The sequence below is a fragment of the Rana temporaria genome, chromosome 3 (genome assembly GCF_905171775.1).
Source record: "Rana temporaria chromosome 3, aRanTem1.1, whole genome shotgun sequence".
Lineage (NCBI taxonomy): Eukaryota > Metazoa > Chordata > Amphibia > Anura > Ranidae > Rana > Rana temporaria.
The window spans coordinates 160,574,687-160,592,513 of record NC_053491.1 but is presented as its reverse complement, the minus strand read 5'-3'; the positions used below and the strand labels follow the sequence as shown (position 1 = coordinate 160,592,513).

At 44.9% G+C, this 17,827-nt stretch overlaps 1 protein-coding gene across 2 annotated transcripts in view; it reads right to left on the bottom strand.

The window, feature by feature from the left end:
- AASS (aminoadipate-semialdehyde synthase) overlaps positions 1-17,827 on the bottom strand; it is an 82,645-nt gene that overhangs the window by 46,382 nt on the left and 18,436 nt on the right. For both annotated transcript variants that reach the window (XM_040343734.1, XM_040343735.1), the window contains exons 3-6: positions 16,627-16,803; positions 10,628-10,712; positions 1,686-1,753; positions 929-1,075 (exon numbers count right to left, since the gene is read on the bottom strand). In XM_040343734.1, the coding sequence (XP_040199668.1) occupies positions 929-1,075; positions 1,686-1,753; positions 10,628-10,712; positions 16,627-16,803 (477 nt within the window). The remainder of the gene's footprint in view (positions 1-928; positions 1,076-1,685; positions 1,754-10,627; positions 10,713-16,626; positions 16,804-17,827) is intronic.

The following is a 17,827-nucleotide window of genomic DNA, read 5'->3' as shown; positions in this document are numbered from 1 at the left end:
CCAGTAAACATAGTCCAACAAAAATGTGCCTAGGGTATGAACAGAGCTGAATTGCAGACATTGCCTAACTTTTAAATCAATTCCCATGTCTCTGTGGAATACTTTGTCGGACAATTTCACCTGTTTGAAGGACGATTTCACCAAAATATTAAAAACACACATTTTTTGCAGGTAAAAAAAACATAAAAAAAATAATATTTTTGACCTGTCAGTGTATCTGCTTCCTTGTACCTAGTATAAGGAAGCCGATACACACTGACAGGAAGAATGAATGAACTACCACGGCTCTAATTGATGCCGCAGGGTGGGCAAAAATTGACAGCTAGAGGGTGGAGACGAACCCCCACTAGCTGGCACAAAGGGGATCGGGGAGGCCGATGCATTCAGAACGTTGCATGTTACACCCCGAATATGTGTAAACTGTAACATTATTTGATGAAAAGGGGAACTTATCCTTTAAGTCCTAGGCCCAGGCTGAACACAGGGCCTTGATTATCTTCCAAATGATTCTACTGTCATCCACATGTCAAATGCCAGAGTGAACTGAAAATCTTCCATTTGACAGCAGAATGACAGGAACCATGGCTTACCAATAGGTAGGGTGAACTAAATTTCAACTTCAGCCCCGATCTAGAAGTCACAAGGCATTATAAAGCGATTTAAAGGTCTAACACAGATGTTTGAAAGCACCCCAAGGTTCTACTACTTCAGCCCTGTTAATATACACCACATTAAACTCACCTTAAACTACATAGTCTACAAGTATCAAGTATAATTGTACTGGTCTTACAAAAAGCTAGTATCCCAACCTGCACTCTGCCCATCCAATGTGTCAAAACGGGCGCCTTCATGACGTGTCTTTGCAAGAAACCCGTTTGGTGGCTGTAGCCTGCTTTTGGTTTTCAATATAAAATTTTTGTCATCTTACCTTCGATACATTGCCAGTGCCTGTAAACACAAAGGTCAGAGGTCCAATAGATTTTGGTGTCAAGCCTAGAGCGATTTCATATCCTGCGTCCCTTACGGCTTGAACTGCTTGGCTGCTGTTTCTGTAGTTGTGAGCCATTCCAATGTGCTAAAACATATTTGCAAATGTCATTATTGGCATCATTTGCCACACACAAACACAAACACAAACAATCTACAATAGATCTACCAGGAAGTCTGTAATGCAGGAGCCTGCCACAGTGGATTTAAAATTAATTGAATAGTTTAGGTAGGCCATATTACATAGTTTTGGTGGATTTAAAAGTAAACATTTCTTTACATCTTATTTGGTATGCAACCAAAATGTTTTTTGTATTTTATAAATGTATGCATGTTCCATACATGGCCAATCACTGTGAAAGCTGCAAATCGTGGTGTTTGGCACTGCCACTGTCAAAACAGTGATCGCTGTTAGCTTCTGGGTCTGGCAAAGGCATAATTTACAGAATGCCTTACATTTTGTTGTTTTTTAATTAATGCAAGGTGTTCTCTAGTTAAAGATTGTGATGTCACAGCCCTGCCTTTCCCCCTCATCCAATCAGAATTTTATTTTTTTTTTAAATTAAAGTGCTCTCTGAATCTTGCCTGTGCCAAGATAATCAGTGCAGTCTGCCTGGTATGAATGAGCTCTTACAGTTTCAAATGCTAAGTACAGAAGCAACAGGATTGTAAATCAGACAGGAGAAAAAAAACCTTACCATAAACGGGGTGTGATGTCCCAATGCAAGGAATCTAAGCCCTAACCCATGCAACATGTTGATCATCCCTGAATGAATGGAATGTAAGAAAATAGGTATTATACATAGTAGGTAGGCAACATCGTATGTACTTACAGTAATATTATCAGCTATCAATGAGAAAGGTTATCAGTGCAGGCAACTATATGGGTGCCATAGTCTGTATAATTGAAAACAGAAAAACACTTCACTGGCTCCCAGAGAGGCTGATAGAGGATGCTGCCTACACAATCAGCTGGTAGAGGATCCTGCCTATACATTGGCACAAAAAATTCACACAGTATAGGTATACAAGGCTCATCAGATTAATCAAAAAATAGGGAAGCTGGTATAAGGCAGTAATGAATAGACTTCCCATAATGGTTTTACTCGGTCCTCAGTAATATAATGTGACCATATTAGTTACCGAGTTATTCCTCTAAATTAATTTCAGCATATAAAAGGAAAGGGGGGGAAAAAAAAAAAATGAGAAATTTTCCAAAGAATTTGTTAAAGAGGAACTACCAGATTAATTGCGATTATTTATTATTATCCACATATAAAATCACTTACAAAATTATCAGTACATACACGGACCTTCTAAACACCACTAAAATTAGACTCTAGTCTAAATGTGGCCACCACAGACATTCATGCAGCTTCCAGACCTCCTGCAGGAATGACCTATACTACTGATTAGCCGGCCATAAGTATTAGTTATATATCAGACAGGAGGCTTCATATCTTGCATTAAACTTTCTTTTTAATGCTCATAGCAGAAACCATAACAGCTATTCATTTAATACAGAGAAAAAATTCTTCATAGGACTACAATACCCAGCAGCCCCCGGGGGCCCCTCCCCCCTGTCATAGTGTCTATATAAGGGGCTGTCTGGATCTCCTCCTCCTCTTTCTTTCTGCTCATGGCTAAGATAAGTACCATCAATTCATGTTTTCTGATACTAATGTGTTTACTAGATGTATTTAATGATGAATATAGTATATATGTTTTATACTGGTTTTCAGCTTAAACCTTTCTGACTGGACTACCGCGCTGCGCCGTTTGTCTGGTCCCCTATCGCTAGTTTTTTTCCTTTCCTTTCTCCTGTCAGAAGCCATTTCTCACTCTCCTCAGACTTCCCTCCCTCACCCTCACACCGCACTTCGCGGGCTTTCGTTTGTGGAGGGGCGCGGCCGAGAGACGCTGCTCCTCGGCACGCCTCCCTACACTTGGCGTCCTATCAGATCCAACGGCCGTAATCTCGTGAGATTACGGCCGCGTTCGCGAGGCGCGATTTCCTGCATTTCCTTCCACCTCAGAGCAACGGTCGGAAGGAGCAGGAGCGCGCCGTGGACTGGCTGACCACTTCCATTCCCTCTACTGCCGCAGATCCTCAATCTCAGGACCTCACTCTCGGTCAGGTACCTCGGACAGACTAGGGGGGATCCTCTCACAGAACAGGGCAATACTTGACCCTCAGCCGCAGCAGCCAAAAACAAAATTCTGTTTTAAAAATTTTCACTAGCTACATTGCCTGTCAGTGATTTATCCCTGACAAGGATTATTGGTGCTAGCATACACAAATATATATAATGGCTACCGAGGGCAGTGGCTCGGGCCTGGACAATGAGGTGGTGGATTTGGATGCATCGCATCTGTTATCCACAAATCTGATACAGGAACTCATTACCAAGTCCATTCAGGCTGCCTTGTCAGCTAATACAACAGGTTCTGTCTCAGTTCCATCCACTTCGGGGTGCCCCCCGACTAAAGGCAAAGCTGCCCAAAAACTTAAGCACTTGTCAGTGCATTTCGACTCCCCGGCAGGGGAAGTTTACAATGTGCCCCAAGCAGGATCCAACCCGACCTGCCACACCCCGCACATCCCAGACCACATCCGACCCTTGGGCCCCAAGGAGATAATCAAAGGGCATAGATCCGCCAGGCGGATTAAACCAGACTCATATGACACATCCGATGACGAGTCTGAAGTGTCTGACGGAGCCGAATCCTCTGATTCACTCATAGACGATGAAGAGGATGCGGGGCTTACGGCGATCCACCATGACGCCAATAATGACATGCCACAAAACGCCATTGTAGACTCCCAGGGGCAATCATTATTCAACCCGGACGAGATATCTCATCCGCGTTCGGGGGATTGGGCCCCACTTCCCCATGTTGCCCAGTATCTGGAATTATGGACCAGACGGTCCTTGGACAGGGTCAACCGCAACAAACTGCGGTCAGAATGCCCCAGACCACATGTGGCAAACAAAGTGGCTATCACCCCTGAGATAGACCCGGTTCTGCTCAAATATTTGACGAGATCCGGGAAATATGCAAAGAAAGGGATTGAAAGGTCCTTTAAGGTTATCCAAGACCGCATATTGGATATCCTTGGTCCCCTCACAAAAATACTAAATTTGGCAGAACAAGCGGCCTCATCAGCCCAACCTGTAGATCTCACACAACTCAGGGGCTGGGCCCAGCGCGCTATATGCCTGCTGGGCACAGCTAATACAACTTGCTCAGTGGAGCGCCGCCGCTCCATCCTGATGAAGTTGGACCCTCAACTCAGCCACCTGGCAGAGAATGAACCGGGACCATCTGCAGGGGGTCTTCTCTTCGGAGACGACCTCATTAAAAATATAAATAAATTTGTAAGTCTCTTTTCAAGCCTGGACAAGGCACAGTCATCACTGAGGAAATCCCAACCCGGCCGGGTTTTTGGGAAGGCCGGTAGAGGCAGAGGGCGATCTACCGGCCGCTCTGCTCAGTACAGGCCCTACTCGAGACCACCCAACCAGCAGTACACTCCTGCTCCACAACCGTACGCCATGCCAATGGCTCAGCCCGCACCCTTTTTCCCCCCACGGGGACGCCCCTGGAGAGGACGCGGAGGATGTGGATTTCCAAGGTCTAGGCCACCGACCGGTGAGTTTTATTCCACCTTCAATTCCACACACACGGGTGGGGGGCAGACTGATGTATTTTTTCCATGCCTGGTCCAAAATTTCGACGGATACTTGGATCCTATCGACGGTAACGGGTTATCGGATAGAATTCCTGTCCCTACCGACCCTCAATGTAATACCCTCCCCTATCCATTTTTCGGCCCAAAACATAGAACTGATCGACAAGGAACTCAGAGAGCTCCTGTCCAAGGGAGCGGTTCAGGAAGTAGACCCCCTCTCCCCCGGTTTCATCAGCAACATCTTCCTGGTGAAGAAGAAAGACGGCGGCCATCGCCCCGTCATAAACCTGAGAGATCTCAACCAGCATGTGGCATACCGCCATTTCAAGATGGAGGGTATCCACCTGTTACGCGACCTCCTATGGCCAGGAGACTGGTTGATAAAAATAGATTTAAAAGACGCGTATCTCACGGTTCCTATGCACAGCGAATCTCAGTCATTCCTAAAATTTCTGTGGCGGGACCGAATGTGGCAGTTCACCTGCCTCCCATTCGGCTTGTCATCAGCCCCATGGTGCTTCACCAAACTCCTCAAGCCGGTAATTGCCGCCCTGAGGAGCAGGGGTGTACGCCTAATTATATACCTGGACGACATGCTGATCATGGCACGATCCAGAACACTAGCCTCTCTACACAGCCAATGGGCGGTATCCTTGTTGAAGGAACTCGGTTTCCTCATCAACTTCAAGAAATCAGTCCTGGAACCCTCTCAAGAGATGGAATTTCTAGGGTTTCTTGTGGATACCAACCAGGCTCTACTTCTTTTACCGAAAGCGAAACTGGCTCTGATTCGCAAAGAAATCAGGGCCACGTTACGCAAAGGTCAGGTCTCCCTTCGTTTGCTGGCTCGCATAGTAGGCCTATTATCGGCCTCTATCCAGGCCATCTTCCCAGCACCTTTACATTATCGCGCCTTACAGAGACTAAAAACTCTCCACTTACAACAAGGGCTACGATACGCGGACGAGGTCCCGTTAAGCCCGGATGCTATAGAGGAATTACAATGGTGGCTTCGCCACGCCATCGAGTGGAACGGCAGGACAATTTTCAACTCCTACCCGGAGGTGATCATAGAGTCAGACGCGAGTCGCCAGGGTTGGGGTGCCCGGTGCGGTCAAATCACCACCGGAGGGAAATGGTCCGTGGAGGAAACACACCTCCACATCAATGCCTTGGAACTTTTGGCTGCATACTTCGCGGTCAAAAGTTTTCTCCCTCATACCTCCAACAAATGTGTACTCCTACGCATGGACAATATTGCAGCAGTGCAATACGTCAATCGCTTAGGAGGCACGAAATCCAAGATCCTGGCGGATATCGCATCCGACTTTTGGCAGTTCTGCCTCTCCATCAATACCACCCCTATGGCGGAATACCTGCCAGGGATTTCCAACACCGTTGCAGACTGGAACTCACGCTACCTTACGGATTCCAGCGACTGGCGCTGGATCGTTCGGTGTTCCTGACACTGCAAACTCTGTGGGGTCCTCTGCATACAGACCTGTTTGCCTCTCGCCTCAACCGGCAATTACCCCGCTTTTACAGCTGGAGGCCGGACCCAGAGGCATTGGCAGTGGATGCGTTCCGACAATTTTGGGCGCGGGGGACGCACCATGCGTTCCCCCCCGTTCAACATGCTCACCAGGACGCTCCTTCAGGTGGTGACCCAGGCGGCGACGGTTGTGTTGATCACACCCTGGTGGCCGACACAACCGTGGTTCCCTCTTCTCCTGGGAATGGCGATCGACTACCCCCGATTACTCCCATTCTCACCTCATCTCCTATCGAACGCGGCCCTAGGCTGTCATCCTCTGTTGAGAGACGGCAACCTTCCCCTTTTAGCGTGGTTGATCTCAGGTTCGGAGCTCCTGATAACACGTTTTCACAATCGGCTAGAGACCTCCTCGCCTTGGCCTGGGCCCCAGGGACTCGGTCGGCATACAGATCGGCCTGGACCCTGTGGGTTCGTTGGTGTGATCAACGGCAAATTGATGCCGTTCATCACCTGTAACAGACGTAGTGAACTATTTAGCTGACGCGTATGAGGCGGGCAAGTCTTATAGCTCATTGAATGTATACAGGTCTGCCATCTCGGCCTACCATTGTCCGGTGGAAGCTTCACCGGTGGGTAAACACCCACTGATCTGCAGACTTCTACGGGGGGTAAAATATAATCGCCCCCCCCGACCTAGATATCAATCCACATGGGATGTCTCCCAGGTGTTACGGCTCTTCACCTCTTGGGGGGAAAATGATACCCTCTCACTGAAGAGCCTTTCTATCAAGCTTTCTACCCTTTTATGCCTTATATCCATAAAACGGGTTTCAGATGTTAGGGCATTAGACATCTCCCGGCGTCAATTCTCGCCGGAGGGTGTACGGTTCTCTGTGGTTCGCCGGACGAAAACAGGGATCCATACAGTGTTCTACCCCTTTTTTCCTGACCACCCACACATGTGTGGTTCGGTGTTTGCAGCAATATGAATCTCGGACGGCGACCCTAAGGTCACCAGACCGGAATCAACTACTGGTTTCTTATGTGAAACCGCATCTCCCAGTTTCCACGGCTTCATTGGCCAGGTGGGTGAGATCGGCCATGGAAATGGCCGGGATCGACACCTCGCTTTTCGGAGCTCATTCCACCAGGGGCGCTATGGCTACCAAAGTAGTCACCTCGGGGGGTTCCCTCTCGGACCTTCTACTGGCGGCGGACTGGTCGTCGGAAACGACTTTTAGACAGTATTACTTCCGACCTTCTAACCATGTCTCCTCCTCAATACTCTAATATATATTGCATGTACTGTATTATGTTGGTTAGCTTTAAACATGCAAGATATGAAGCCTCCTGTCTGATATATAATTCGGTATTTTCCTAGTTAACATGACGGAAAATCTGAGTTATATGAGGACAGGAGGCGATTATCTTCCCACCCTACCCACCCCATCATGATATGTTTTGTCTTTCAGGTTATTGATGGGTGGAGTCTACGCCTATGCGGACGTTAAGAAAGCAATCTGGAGTTCCCGTATGACGGTTGTCTGTTTTTTGTTCCAGTTGAACACTGTTCAGATCGCATAGCCAACACCCAGGTGATGTTTGTTGCTACGGCCCGTTTGGCCCTGTTTCCACCGTCGACGGAGGTTTCCTCGATACCAGCTGAACGAGATCCACTAGGATAGACCTACGTGATGTTCCGTGATTATCCAGGATCGCATAAAGAAAGAGGAGGAGGAGATCCAGACAGCCCCTTATATAGACACTATGACAGGGGGGAGGGGCCCCCGGGGGCTGCTGGGTATTGTAGTCCTATGAAGAATTTTTTCTCTGTATTAAATGAATAGCTGTTATGGTTTCTGCTATGAGCATTAAAAAGAAAGTTTAATGCAAGATAATCGCCTCCTGTCCTCATATAACTCAGATTTTCCGTCATGTTAACTAGGAAAATCCCGAATTATGGCATAAGATTCCTCTAATAGGGAGATATCAGTCTAGGTAGGCTAAAGTTCAAGTATCCACATGGTAGGAAAGTCTAGTATAAAATCACAAATAAGGGTAAATAGTAGGACCAATTCAAAAGCGAAGACCAACTTCAATTCTCTGGAAGTCACATATCAGTATACACTACTCTGGCACGTTCACCCTTTAAAAGCCAATTGACAAAAGCTAATTATTGTTGTATCCACTAGGGGTGGGTAATTAAAGGATAACTGGAGTTATCAGGCTGTGTCACTTATGTATAAATCCCGAGCTAAAGTGATCGGGGAAAATATGCGGTTTCCTCCACTCGCTCCTCCTTGGTTCCAACGTCCACAGCCTGCCGACCCGACCTTCAATTGTGCGCTGGTAGTTTCCAGGCACACTATTTGATTTAATAATTCTAAAAATTTGCCTATTCATCATATGATCACTCACATAATGCAACACAATTTTTTATATATTTACGATCATTTCTTTTCCCCACATCATCACATTGTGATCACCCATATACACCAATACTTTTTCAGCATAACACTGCGACTATTTTTATTTATTTATTCAAACAAACTTTTTTCTCTAAAATCAATACCAATCCATAGCCTACAACCTATATACTCAATCCCCGTTTAGAATATATGAAATAACCGATTGGTGTGCTATGTTTTCCTATAGGGATCATATGTCCGCTCACTTAGTGAATAAACTGCGTATTATACAAACACAGATGTTGATAATACTCTCTAAAATGTAAAATGTTTTTGCCGCAGATACCTGTCCCTCTCCCCTGCCTGCCAGTTCTCAGGGACTCCATTTTCACCTGGTGATTGCTTGTAAGTCACATATATATGCCCTGCTATGGTAGGTGCTCTTGTATCGGAATGTGGAGGGGACAGAACATCCACCAGGGATTCCTCTGGGCTTCTTCTCTTTGATGGAAGAGTTTGGTTTAAATTTACCTACACCCATACATATCGATCTGCAACAATTATACCTCTGAAGAAGACCCGATCAAGGGTTGAAACGCTTTAGGCATTGCTACATGCTTGTAATAATATATGCTAAGCTGTATGACAATCTGTTGTGTTTTGCTACCTTATGTATGAAAAATAATTTTAAGAATTTGTAATTTCGCAACTTCTATCATAACCATTTGAATTCCCTGTATCTGTTGTTTTTAAAATAAAACGTAATTTCTTACATACATTGTCTCCTAGCCCACTAATTGAGCTGCCTAAAAACCCCATTGGGGGAAATTTCCATATTATCTATTTCCGAGGTGAGCAGCACAGTCTCTCTGCAGATGTGTCTATTTCTCTTTTGTAGTTTCCAGGCAGTTCCTCTGGTTTAAAGTGCAGAAACAATAGTGTGTCCTGGTAAGGCAGGTATCCAGCTGATAGCCTGTTTCGGTTGATTCAGTGCAACATGAAGCAGTATTCAGCGTTATTTCCCCGCAATACTGACGGGAGACCTCACAGGGGAATCGGTGTAGATCGCTTGAAGAGGGCCAATCATTGGATGGATGGATAGCCAAAGACCTGGTTCACACAGCAAGTGTGCATTATGCTAATGCATTTAGATTGTTTACAATCTTCATCAGAGCAGATAGTCTCACATGTAGAGGGAGATAGATAGATAGATAATTATATATATATATATATATATACACACACATACACACACACACACACAGACACACACAGACACACACACAGACACACACACTAAACCTACCGCCAAGAAGAGACGATTTTGATAAATAAAATCGCAATAATCTGGTAGTTCCTGACAAATTCTTTGGAAAATTTCTCTTTCCCCCCCCCCCCTTTCTTATATCCTGCATATACATGCAGTTATTATACTGTATAAATCATAACCAAAAGACAACATTTTCTGCTAGCTTTGTCTTTTTTTTTTTTATAAATAGAACTAGAACCAAGATTAAATAATGCTAAATGTAGCCTTAATACAGTTCTGTTATTTCTACCTTAATAGAAACCCTTAGACCCCTTTCACACTGGGGTGGTGGGGGCGTCAGCGGTAAAGCAGCACTATTTTTAGCGGTGCTTTACCGTCATTTTAGCGGAGCTATTCGGCCGCTAGCAGCGGCGCGTTGCAGGCGGTTTGGCAGCGCTGCCCATTGATTTCAGCGGTGTATTCACCGCTCCTACAGCACCTCAAAGATGCGGCTAGCAGGGCTTTTTTTACCGTCCTGCCAGAGCACTGCTCCAGTGTGAAAGCCCAAGGGCTTTCACACTGGAGTGAATGGAGCTGCTTTTTCAGGACGCTTTGCAGGCGCTATTTTTAGCGCCTCAGTGTGAAAGGGGCCTAATAGATATAGAAAAAAAAAAAAGGACATGCACAAAGAAAATGACAAATATGAAGAATTATTTGTAATGTATGTTCTTGTAATTATCTTCACAAGTTATATTACTTTCATCTTACATTATAAACTAGTTACTCTAAATTACCTGCTACACCAGCCCATTGTCCAAATGCCACTACTCGGGTTCCTCTGTGGTCCATCATTTTCTCATAATCGATCAGTCGAATTTCCTTTAAAAACAAAGTACAGCCAATGTTCAAAAAAAGGTTTTCTATATATGCATTCCATATTATACATGCAACAGCTCAGCATTCTGAAGTATAATTTCATATAATGATGCTTATTTTGCTCACTTCCATAGCTACTGCAATATAGGATGGTGGTGCCGCTATCCGCATCTAATCGGTGTGGTGGGTGGGTTTATCTGGCACTTTCGTTTCTAACTGGAAGTGCCAGAACTGACTAAGCAAACTAACTACAGTATTTATCGGCGTATACCGCGCACTTTTTTCCTCTTAAAATAAGGGGAAAATCGTGGGTGCGCGATATACGCCGATCCCCGCACTGTGTTTGAACGCCGCCGCCGACATATACCGAGCGCAGAACACTCGGCCAGGCTCGGCTCCCCTGGCGGTCACGCCCTGTGCCGCCTCCTAGCCTTTATGCGAAAGGAGCCGAGCATGCCCGAGTGTACTACGCTCTGTATATGTCGGCGGCGGCGTTCAAACAGCTCGGGAAGCGGGAATCGACTCAGAAAAAGCGCGGGAGAAGCAGGGAGGACACCACCAGAGCCGCAGACGGATGCCGGGCAAGACACCGACTAACACCAAACTAAGCATTTTCTTTTTTTCAGGAAATTTCCCTTCCAGGTTGGGGGTGCGCGCTATACGAAGATAAATACGGTATATCTCCCAGCATTGTGATGCGCTGTGAGATATCAGAAGGAGATTGGCAGCACTGCAGTAGAGATGACAGATGCAAGTTTATATAAAATGCAATAAAGGGGCGCTAACCCTTTAAATCATGGTCATTTCACAGATCACGGAATGCTTTTTATGACCTTCATACAGAATTTTGTTTCAATGGCTTTATGAATATTTATGCACATTTATGTTTATTGCACAATAACTGAATGGGTTATTGTCATGATATTTGTTCTAACACATTTTGTATGCTGCTTTTCCACTGTAGGAAGGCTCATGTCATTCAAGGCAACAATAAACTTATTAAACACCTTGTGGTATAGGCAGCACCAGCCGCCTTGGCTGTGCTGCAGCACAAGCTAATCAGCGGGTGCCGGCCGCTAATAGGTAGCCGGCACCCGCCGATCGGCTCCCATAATTACAGAAGCAGTACAAACCGGCAATATTGCTTAGTAAAAACAGTACACACATTTAACACGTTAGGCACACATTTAAAGTGGTTGTAAAGCCACTTTTCTATAAAAGGCTCACATCCTCTCTGTGTTAGAACAATAAGTTCCCCTGTGTCTGTTATCTAAAAAATATGCTCATCTGTACTGATAACAGTGTTTTCAGGTGCCTCCTCTCTCCTCTGCCCCGGCTGACAGTTCCAGCAGGCAGGGTCGAGCATTGCCGCTGACATCAGCCAGGGAGTCACATGATCGCAGGAAGACACTTTTATCGCTACAGATAAAACATATAGATCAGTGGTCATCAACCCTGTCCTGCAGGGCCCACTAACAGGCCAGGTTTGCAAGATAACTGAAATACATCACAGCTGATATCATTTTCTCCTCAGTGATTGCAGTATTCTAGACTGCATCTCCCCAAGGTAATACATAAAACCTGGCCTGTTAGTGGGCCATGCAGGACAGGGTTGATGACCACTGATATAGATTATATAACACAGACACAGGGGAACTTATTGTTATAATACAGAGGGGATGGGAGCTTTTAATATTAAATATGAAAGCAGCATGAGAGGGGGGGGTGGACGCTGACACGAGCAGACAGTCAGAGAGGTGAGGGGGGAAGAGGATGGAGGAGAAGACACAGGAGACAGATAGCAGGCTGCAGCTGTATGCGGACCACGGTGTCAGGGCTCAGCAGCCCCGATATGTCAGAATCAGCGTACAGGGGGAGGGTATAGCCAGGCAGGATCAGGAAGGTGTTGCAGGGGGCCAAATAAAACAGCACAAACAAGAGAACAGGATCTGTTTTTTTTTGCAGTTGACAAAATGCTTTAAACCCTTGATTGCTCCTAGATGTTTACCCCCTTCCCAGCTAGCATCATTAGTACAGTGACCACACATATTTTTAGTACCGATAACTGTATTAGTGTCACTGGTTCCCACAAAGTATCAGTTAGTGTCAGAATGTTCGCCACAATATCACAGTCCCGCCACAAGTCGCTGATCGCTTCCATTATTAGCATTAAAGGAAAAAAAAAGAAAAAATTCCAGTACATATACCATAGTTTGTAGATCTATCATTTTTGTGCAAACCAATAAATATTCCCCTAATTGGGATTTTTTTTTTTTTTTTACAAAAAATATGTAGCAGAATACACATTGGCCTAAATTTATGAAGACATTTGATTTTATAAAAAAATTATTGGATAGGTTTTATAGCAGAAAGTAAAAAAAAATATATTGTTTTCTTTCAAAATTGTCTTTTGTAGCACAATATAAAAAAAAAAAAAAAAAAAAAAGTGGCGATTAACCACTTCCCGCCTGGTCAATGGACAATTGACGTCCGGGAACTGGTTGTTAAATCCTGACTGGATGTCTATTGACGTCCTGCAGGATTTCATGCCGGCACGCCCAGCGATCGGTGATGCGGGGTGTCAGTCTGACACCCTGCATCTCTGATCTCGGTAAAGAGCCTCCGGGTGTGAAAAGTCACACTTGAATGAATGGGAGGCATTTTTCAGGTGCTTAGCAGAGGCCATTTCTAGTGCTAAAGCATCTGAAAACCGCCCCAGTGTGAAAGGGGTCCAACTGGTAATTGTGCAGTCATGCAGCACCGTACCCAAAATGGCGCAGCGCTGAATCGCAAAAATGGTCTGGTCATTAAGGGGTTAAAACTCCTGAAGCTGAAGTGGTTAATCAATATAAGTCCAATTACAGTCAGAAGTGAATGCTGTAAACTGAAAACAGAGTCGCGCAGTGGCTTAGTGGTTAGCAGCTTTAGGGTCCTCTGTTCACAACCAGGACACTACCTGCATGGAGTTTGTATGTTTGTTGTTGAGTGGGTTTCCTCTAGGTACTCAGGTTTTCTCCCACATTCCAAATACATGCTGGTAGGTTAATTGGCTCCTGTCTAAATTTGATGTAGCATATGTATGTACTGTGTGTGCCTACATTTGGGATATCCACCCTCTCTATTTATCTTGTTTACCATTATCATTGAAATGGAAACCCTACATTTTGAGTCATCCTCAGAACAGTAAAAAAGTCAATGTAGACACTAGTTCTGGTGACAACTTTAGACAGAGGCATTTCCTCTCACTTATTATTTTGGTTATGGGACAGGAAAAAATAAAAAATAAATAACTGACAGGAGGTAAAAAATCTCAGTCTATCCAAAAGGCATCTTTAGTTCTACTTTAACCACTTAAGCCCCGAACCATTTCGCTGGCCAAAGACCAGAGCACTTTTTGCAATTCGGCACTGCGTCGCTTTAACTGACAATTCCGGGGTCGTGCGACGTGACTGCCAAACAAATTTTTTCCCCACACATGGAGCTTTCTTTTGGTGGTATTTGATCACCTCTGCGGTTTTTATAGAGTATTAATTTTGAAGGAAAAAAAAGATGAAATATTTTAAACTTTTTGCTAGAATATCCCGCAAAAATATATAAAACAAACTTTTTTTTCCCCCTCAGTTTAGGGCGATACGTATTCTTCTACATATTTTGGGTAAAAAAAATGCAATTTCCGTATATTGATTGGTTTGCGCAAAAGTTATAGCGTTTTTTTTACTAGTAATGGCAGCGATCTGCGATTTTTATCGCGACTGCGACTTTATGGCGGACACATCAGACACTTGACACATTTTTGGGACCATTTTTACAGCAATCAGCGCTATAAAAATGCAGCGATTACTGTGAAAATTACAGTGAAGGGGTTAACCACTAGATGGCGCTAAAGAGGTTAAGTGTGCCCTAGGGAGTGCTTCTAACTGTAGGGGGGGGTGGGCTGTTTGTGACACGACAGTGATCCCAGCTTCCGATTACAGGAAGCTGTGATCACTGTCCTGTCACTAGGAAGACTGGGGAAATGCTTGTCTACATCAGCATTTCCTCGTTCTTCCTCACCGTAACACGATTATGCCCGCAGACATCAAATCCGTGGGACCGCGGTCTGAGTTACGGAGCTCCGCGGCAGGCAAGCACTTCCAGCGTTGCGCGCGTCCACAATGCCGCTTCTCAAAGGGGACGTATATATACACGTCCTTTTGTGCAGCGGTGCCATTCTGCCGACGTATATCGTCATGCAGCGGTCGGCAAGCAGTTAAGGGACCCAAGTCTCTTATCCAGCACTGAGGGGTTCCATTGGTTCCACTGTGGGGCAAATTCCAAGGCAGCGCACACCTTAGCAACATAACACATTAAATCACCAATTCTGGGATTTGGGCAATGGTTGCATCAAGTGCTTGTAAAGGCCACGGTTTGGTCAGGAATTTGGCATCCCGACTTGATCTTAAAAATGATTGTAAAGCCACGATGTGATGTTAATACAATCCTTGATAACATGTGCCGCAGTGTCTGATATGATTTCTACCTTATTTCAGAGAGTCTCCCAGCGCTCACGTGACTGTTTTCCGCTCTCCACTCCCAGTCTGATAGCTACAGGGCTGAGAACTCCCACTGACGTCGGCCAGAAGGAGAGGAGTAGGACAGAGCCAAGTAGTCACGTGAGCGCCGAGTGGTGCTCTGAAATAAGGTAGAAATCGTAATTTTTTATAGAGCACAGGCACTGGGGCACATCTTATCCAACAGTGGCTATTGGATTAAGATCACATTGTTTTAGACCCCTTTCACACTGAAGCGTTTTAGCGTTAGACCCCTTTCACACTAAGGAGTTTCAGGCGGTACAGCGCTAAAAATAGCGCCTAAAAAAACTCCTGCAAAACTCCTGCCCAGCCTTCTCAATGTGAAAGCCTGAGGGCTTTCACACTGGGGCGATGCGCTGGCAGGAGAGAAGAAAATCTCCTGCAAGCATCAATCTTTGGAGCAGTGAGAGGAGGGGTATGTATACCGCTCCTTCCAATTTAAAACAATGGGAAACCGGGGTAATACCGCCCGCAATGCGCCTCTGCAGAGGCGCATTGCGGGTGATATTAACCCTTTATCGGCCGCTAGCGGGGGTTAATACCGCACCGCTAGCAGCCGAATCCCGCGGCAATTCCGACGGTATAGCGGCACTATACCGCCACCGCGCCTCCCGCTCCAGTGTGAAAGGGGCCTTAAAAATAGCGCCATTAAAACGCTCTCCATGCATCTCAATGGACCCTTTCACACCGAGTCCTGCAACCAGCATCTTTGGAGCAGCTTTTGGGCGCTAAAAAAAAAAAAAAAGCTCCAAAAACGCCCCTCTCCATTGAAATGAATTGAAAGCGCTGTAAAAACGCCTTACCCTTTCACACTGAGGCACTGCAAAAACGCCCTAAAACGTTAGGGTCTTAGCGGTGCTTTACCAGCACATTGGGATTGCAGATGAGGCTTCGCTCGAATAACGCCCCAGTGTAAAAGGGGCCTAATAGTAGCAGGGAAGGGGGCAGAGGGGCACTGGTAAGAGCTGACAGGCAGGGAGGGGGAGGGAAGACCGGAGAGAGCTCAGCAGCCATGATAAACTATGGTTAGTTTACAGAGGGGAGGGCAGAACCAGGCAGGATCAATCAGGTATTTCAGGTGATAGAAAGGGCCAAATTACATAGCTAAAGCACTGTGCTGTATAACATGCTTTAAGGAAACAGGATCCATTCTTTTTTTTTTTTAGGGGAACAAACATTTTAAAAGAGTGTTCAACAACTGCAGCTCATTCCTGGGAATGTTCTCTATAAAGTGGAATGTTATCCATGTAGAAGAATCCTGTTTATACAGTGACAAATAAAAATAAAGATAAAGATGGACCTTCGAGTTCACAAAACAGTTGAATACATTTTCTTTTGCTACATACCAGCTTCAGAATTTCATCCAGCAAGGACATATTTGCCTCTTGGGCTTTTATAGTATGCGAAAAGAAAGCATAGGTCTTTTTGGGAATGAGCTTGTCTTCTGGTGGCCTCTTTACACCCACAATTAGAGATGCCGCAGAGATGTCTTCCTGAATAACTCCTCCAGCTTTAATGTAGTCCTACAAAAAAAAATATAAAAAGCATAAAAAAAAATTAAATAAAAAAATAAATTAGGAATGTGACTGAGCATTCCTAAAAATGTATTTACTGCCAGAGTAAACATTTCAAGAATCTCAACAAAGTTTAATTAACCAAAGCGGGCCAATGATCATCACCTGCATACAAGAATTTTGCACTGAACAGTGTAAAAAGATATAACCCACAACAAAGAATGTTTGGCTGGAAGCCACTAGGAAAACAAGTATAGTTTCCCAAAGCAAGTAAACAAGCTCAGCAAAAGGCAAATACATCTTAAAACTTAGACAACGATCAGCGTTCCTATGGGTACTTGTTCCTACATTTACTTGGAGGAACAAGGAAGTCCGAGAACCACCACAGGCCCACACCTTTAGAGCCCCGTAAAAGTGATCAAAAGCATGCCAAATCACTTTTACCTAAAAGCTCATCACCGGCTTTAAAAATCCAAACCAAGCTCATCGTTGAAGCAGCAGCCATGAGTTTGCATTAACCCCATCAATGCCAGGACTTTATAATATACCTTGTTAGACAAGGGGGTATACAAGGTAAACAGAAAAGGTCTCAATATGCATTCTTGTGGAATTCCCATATAAAATTAGGTTTTAAACTCAAACATTAAAAAACAATCTGCTGGACAGACAGGGTTTTTGTGACAGAAGTCACAAACTCTTTTTTTGTCAAGAGTCATGTACACTGAGCCATGTATCTGCAGCTTAGAGTACATTTATAGCACCCACTCTGTGCCATGTTGAAGTGACTCCTCTGCATATGTACAGCAGTGACATTATTACAGCTCAACCATTCAAGCGGCCAAACAAAGTGTACCCAGAAGACAGACATGGAGATGGTGGAAGCGCCCAAGCAGCTTTGGATGGCATTCTTTGACAGGCAAGTATGTTGTAATGTGGTAGTATGCAGTGTAAACCTGCAGGTGGTCCGAGTACAAAAAATATTTGTAGCAGTGTTTGACAGCTTTGATTGGCACCGATCTTCGATTTTAACTTT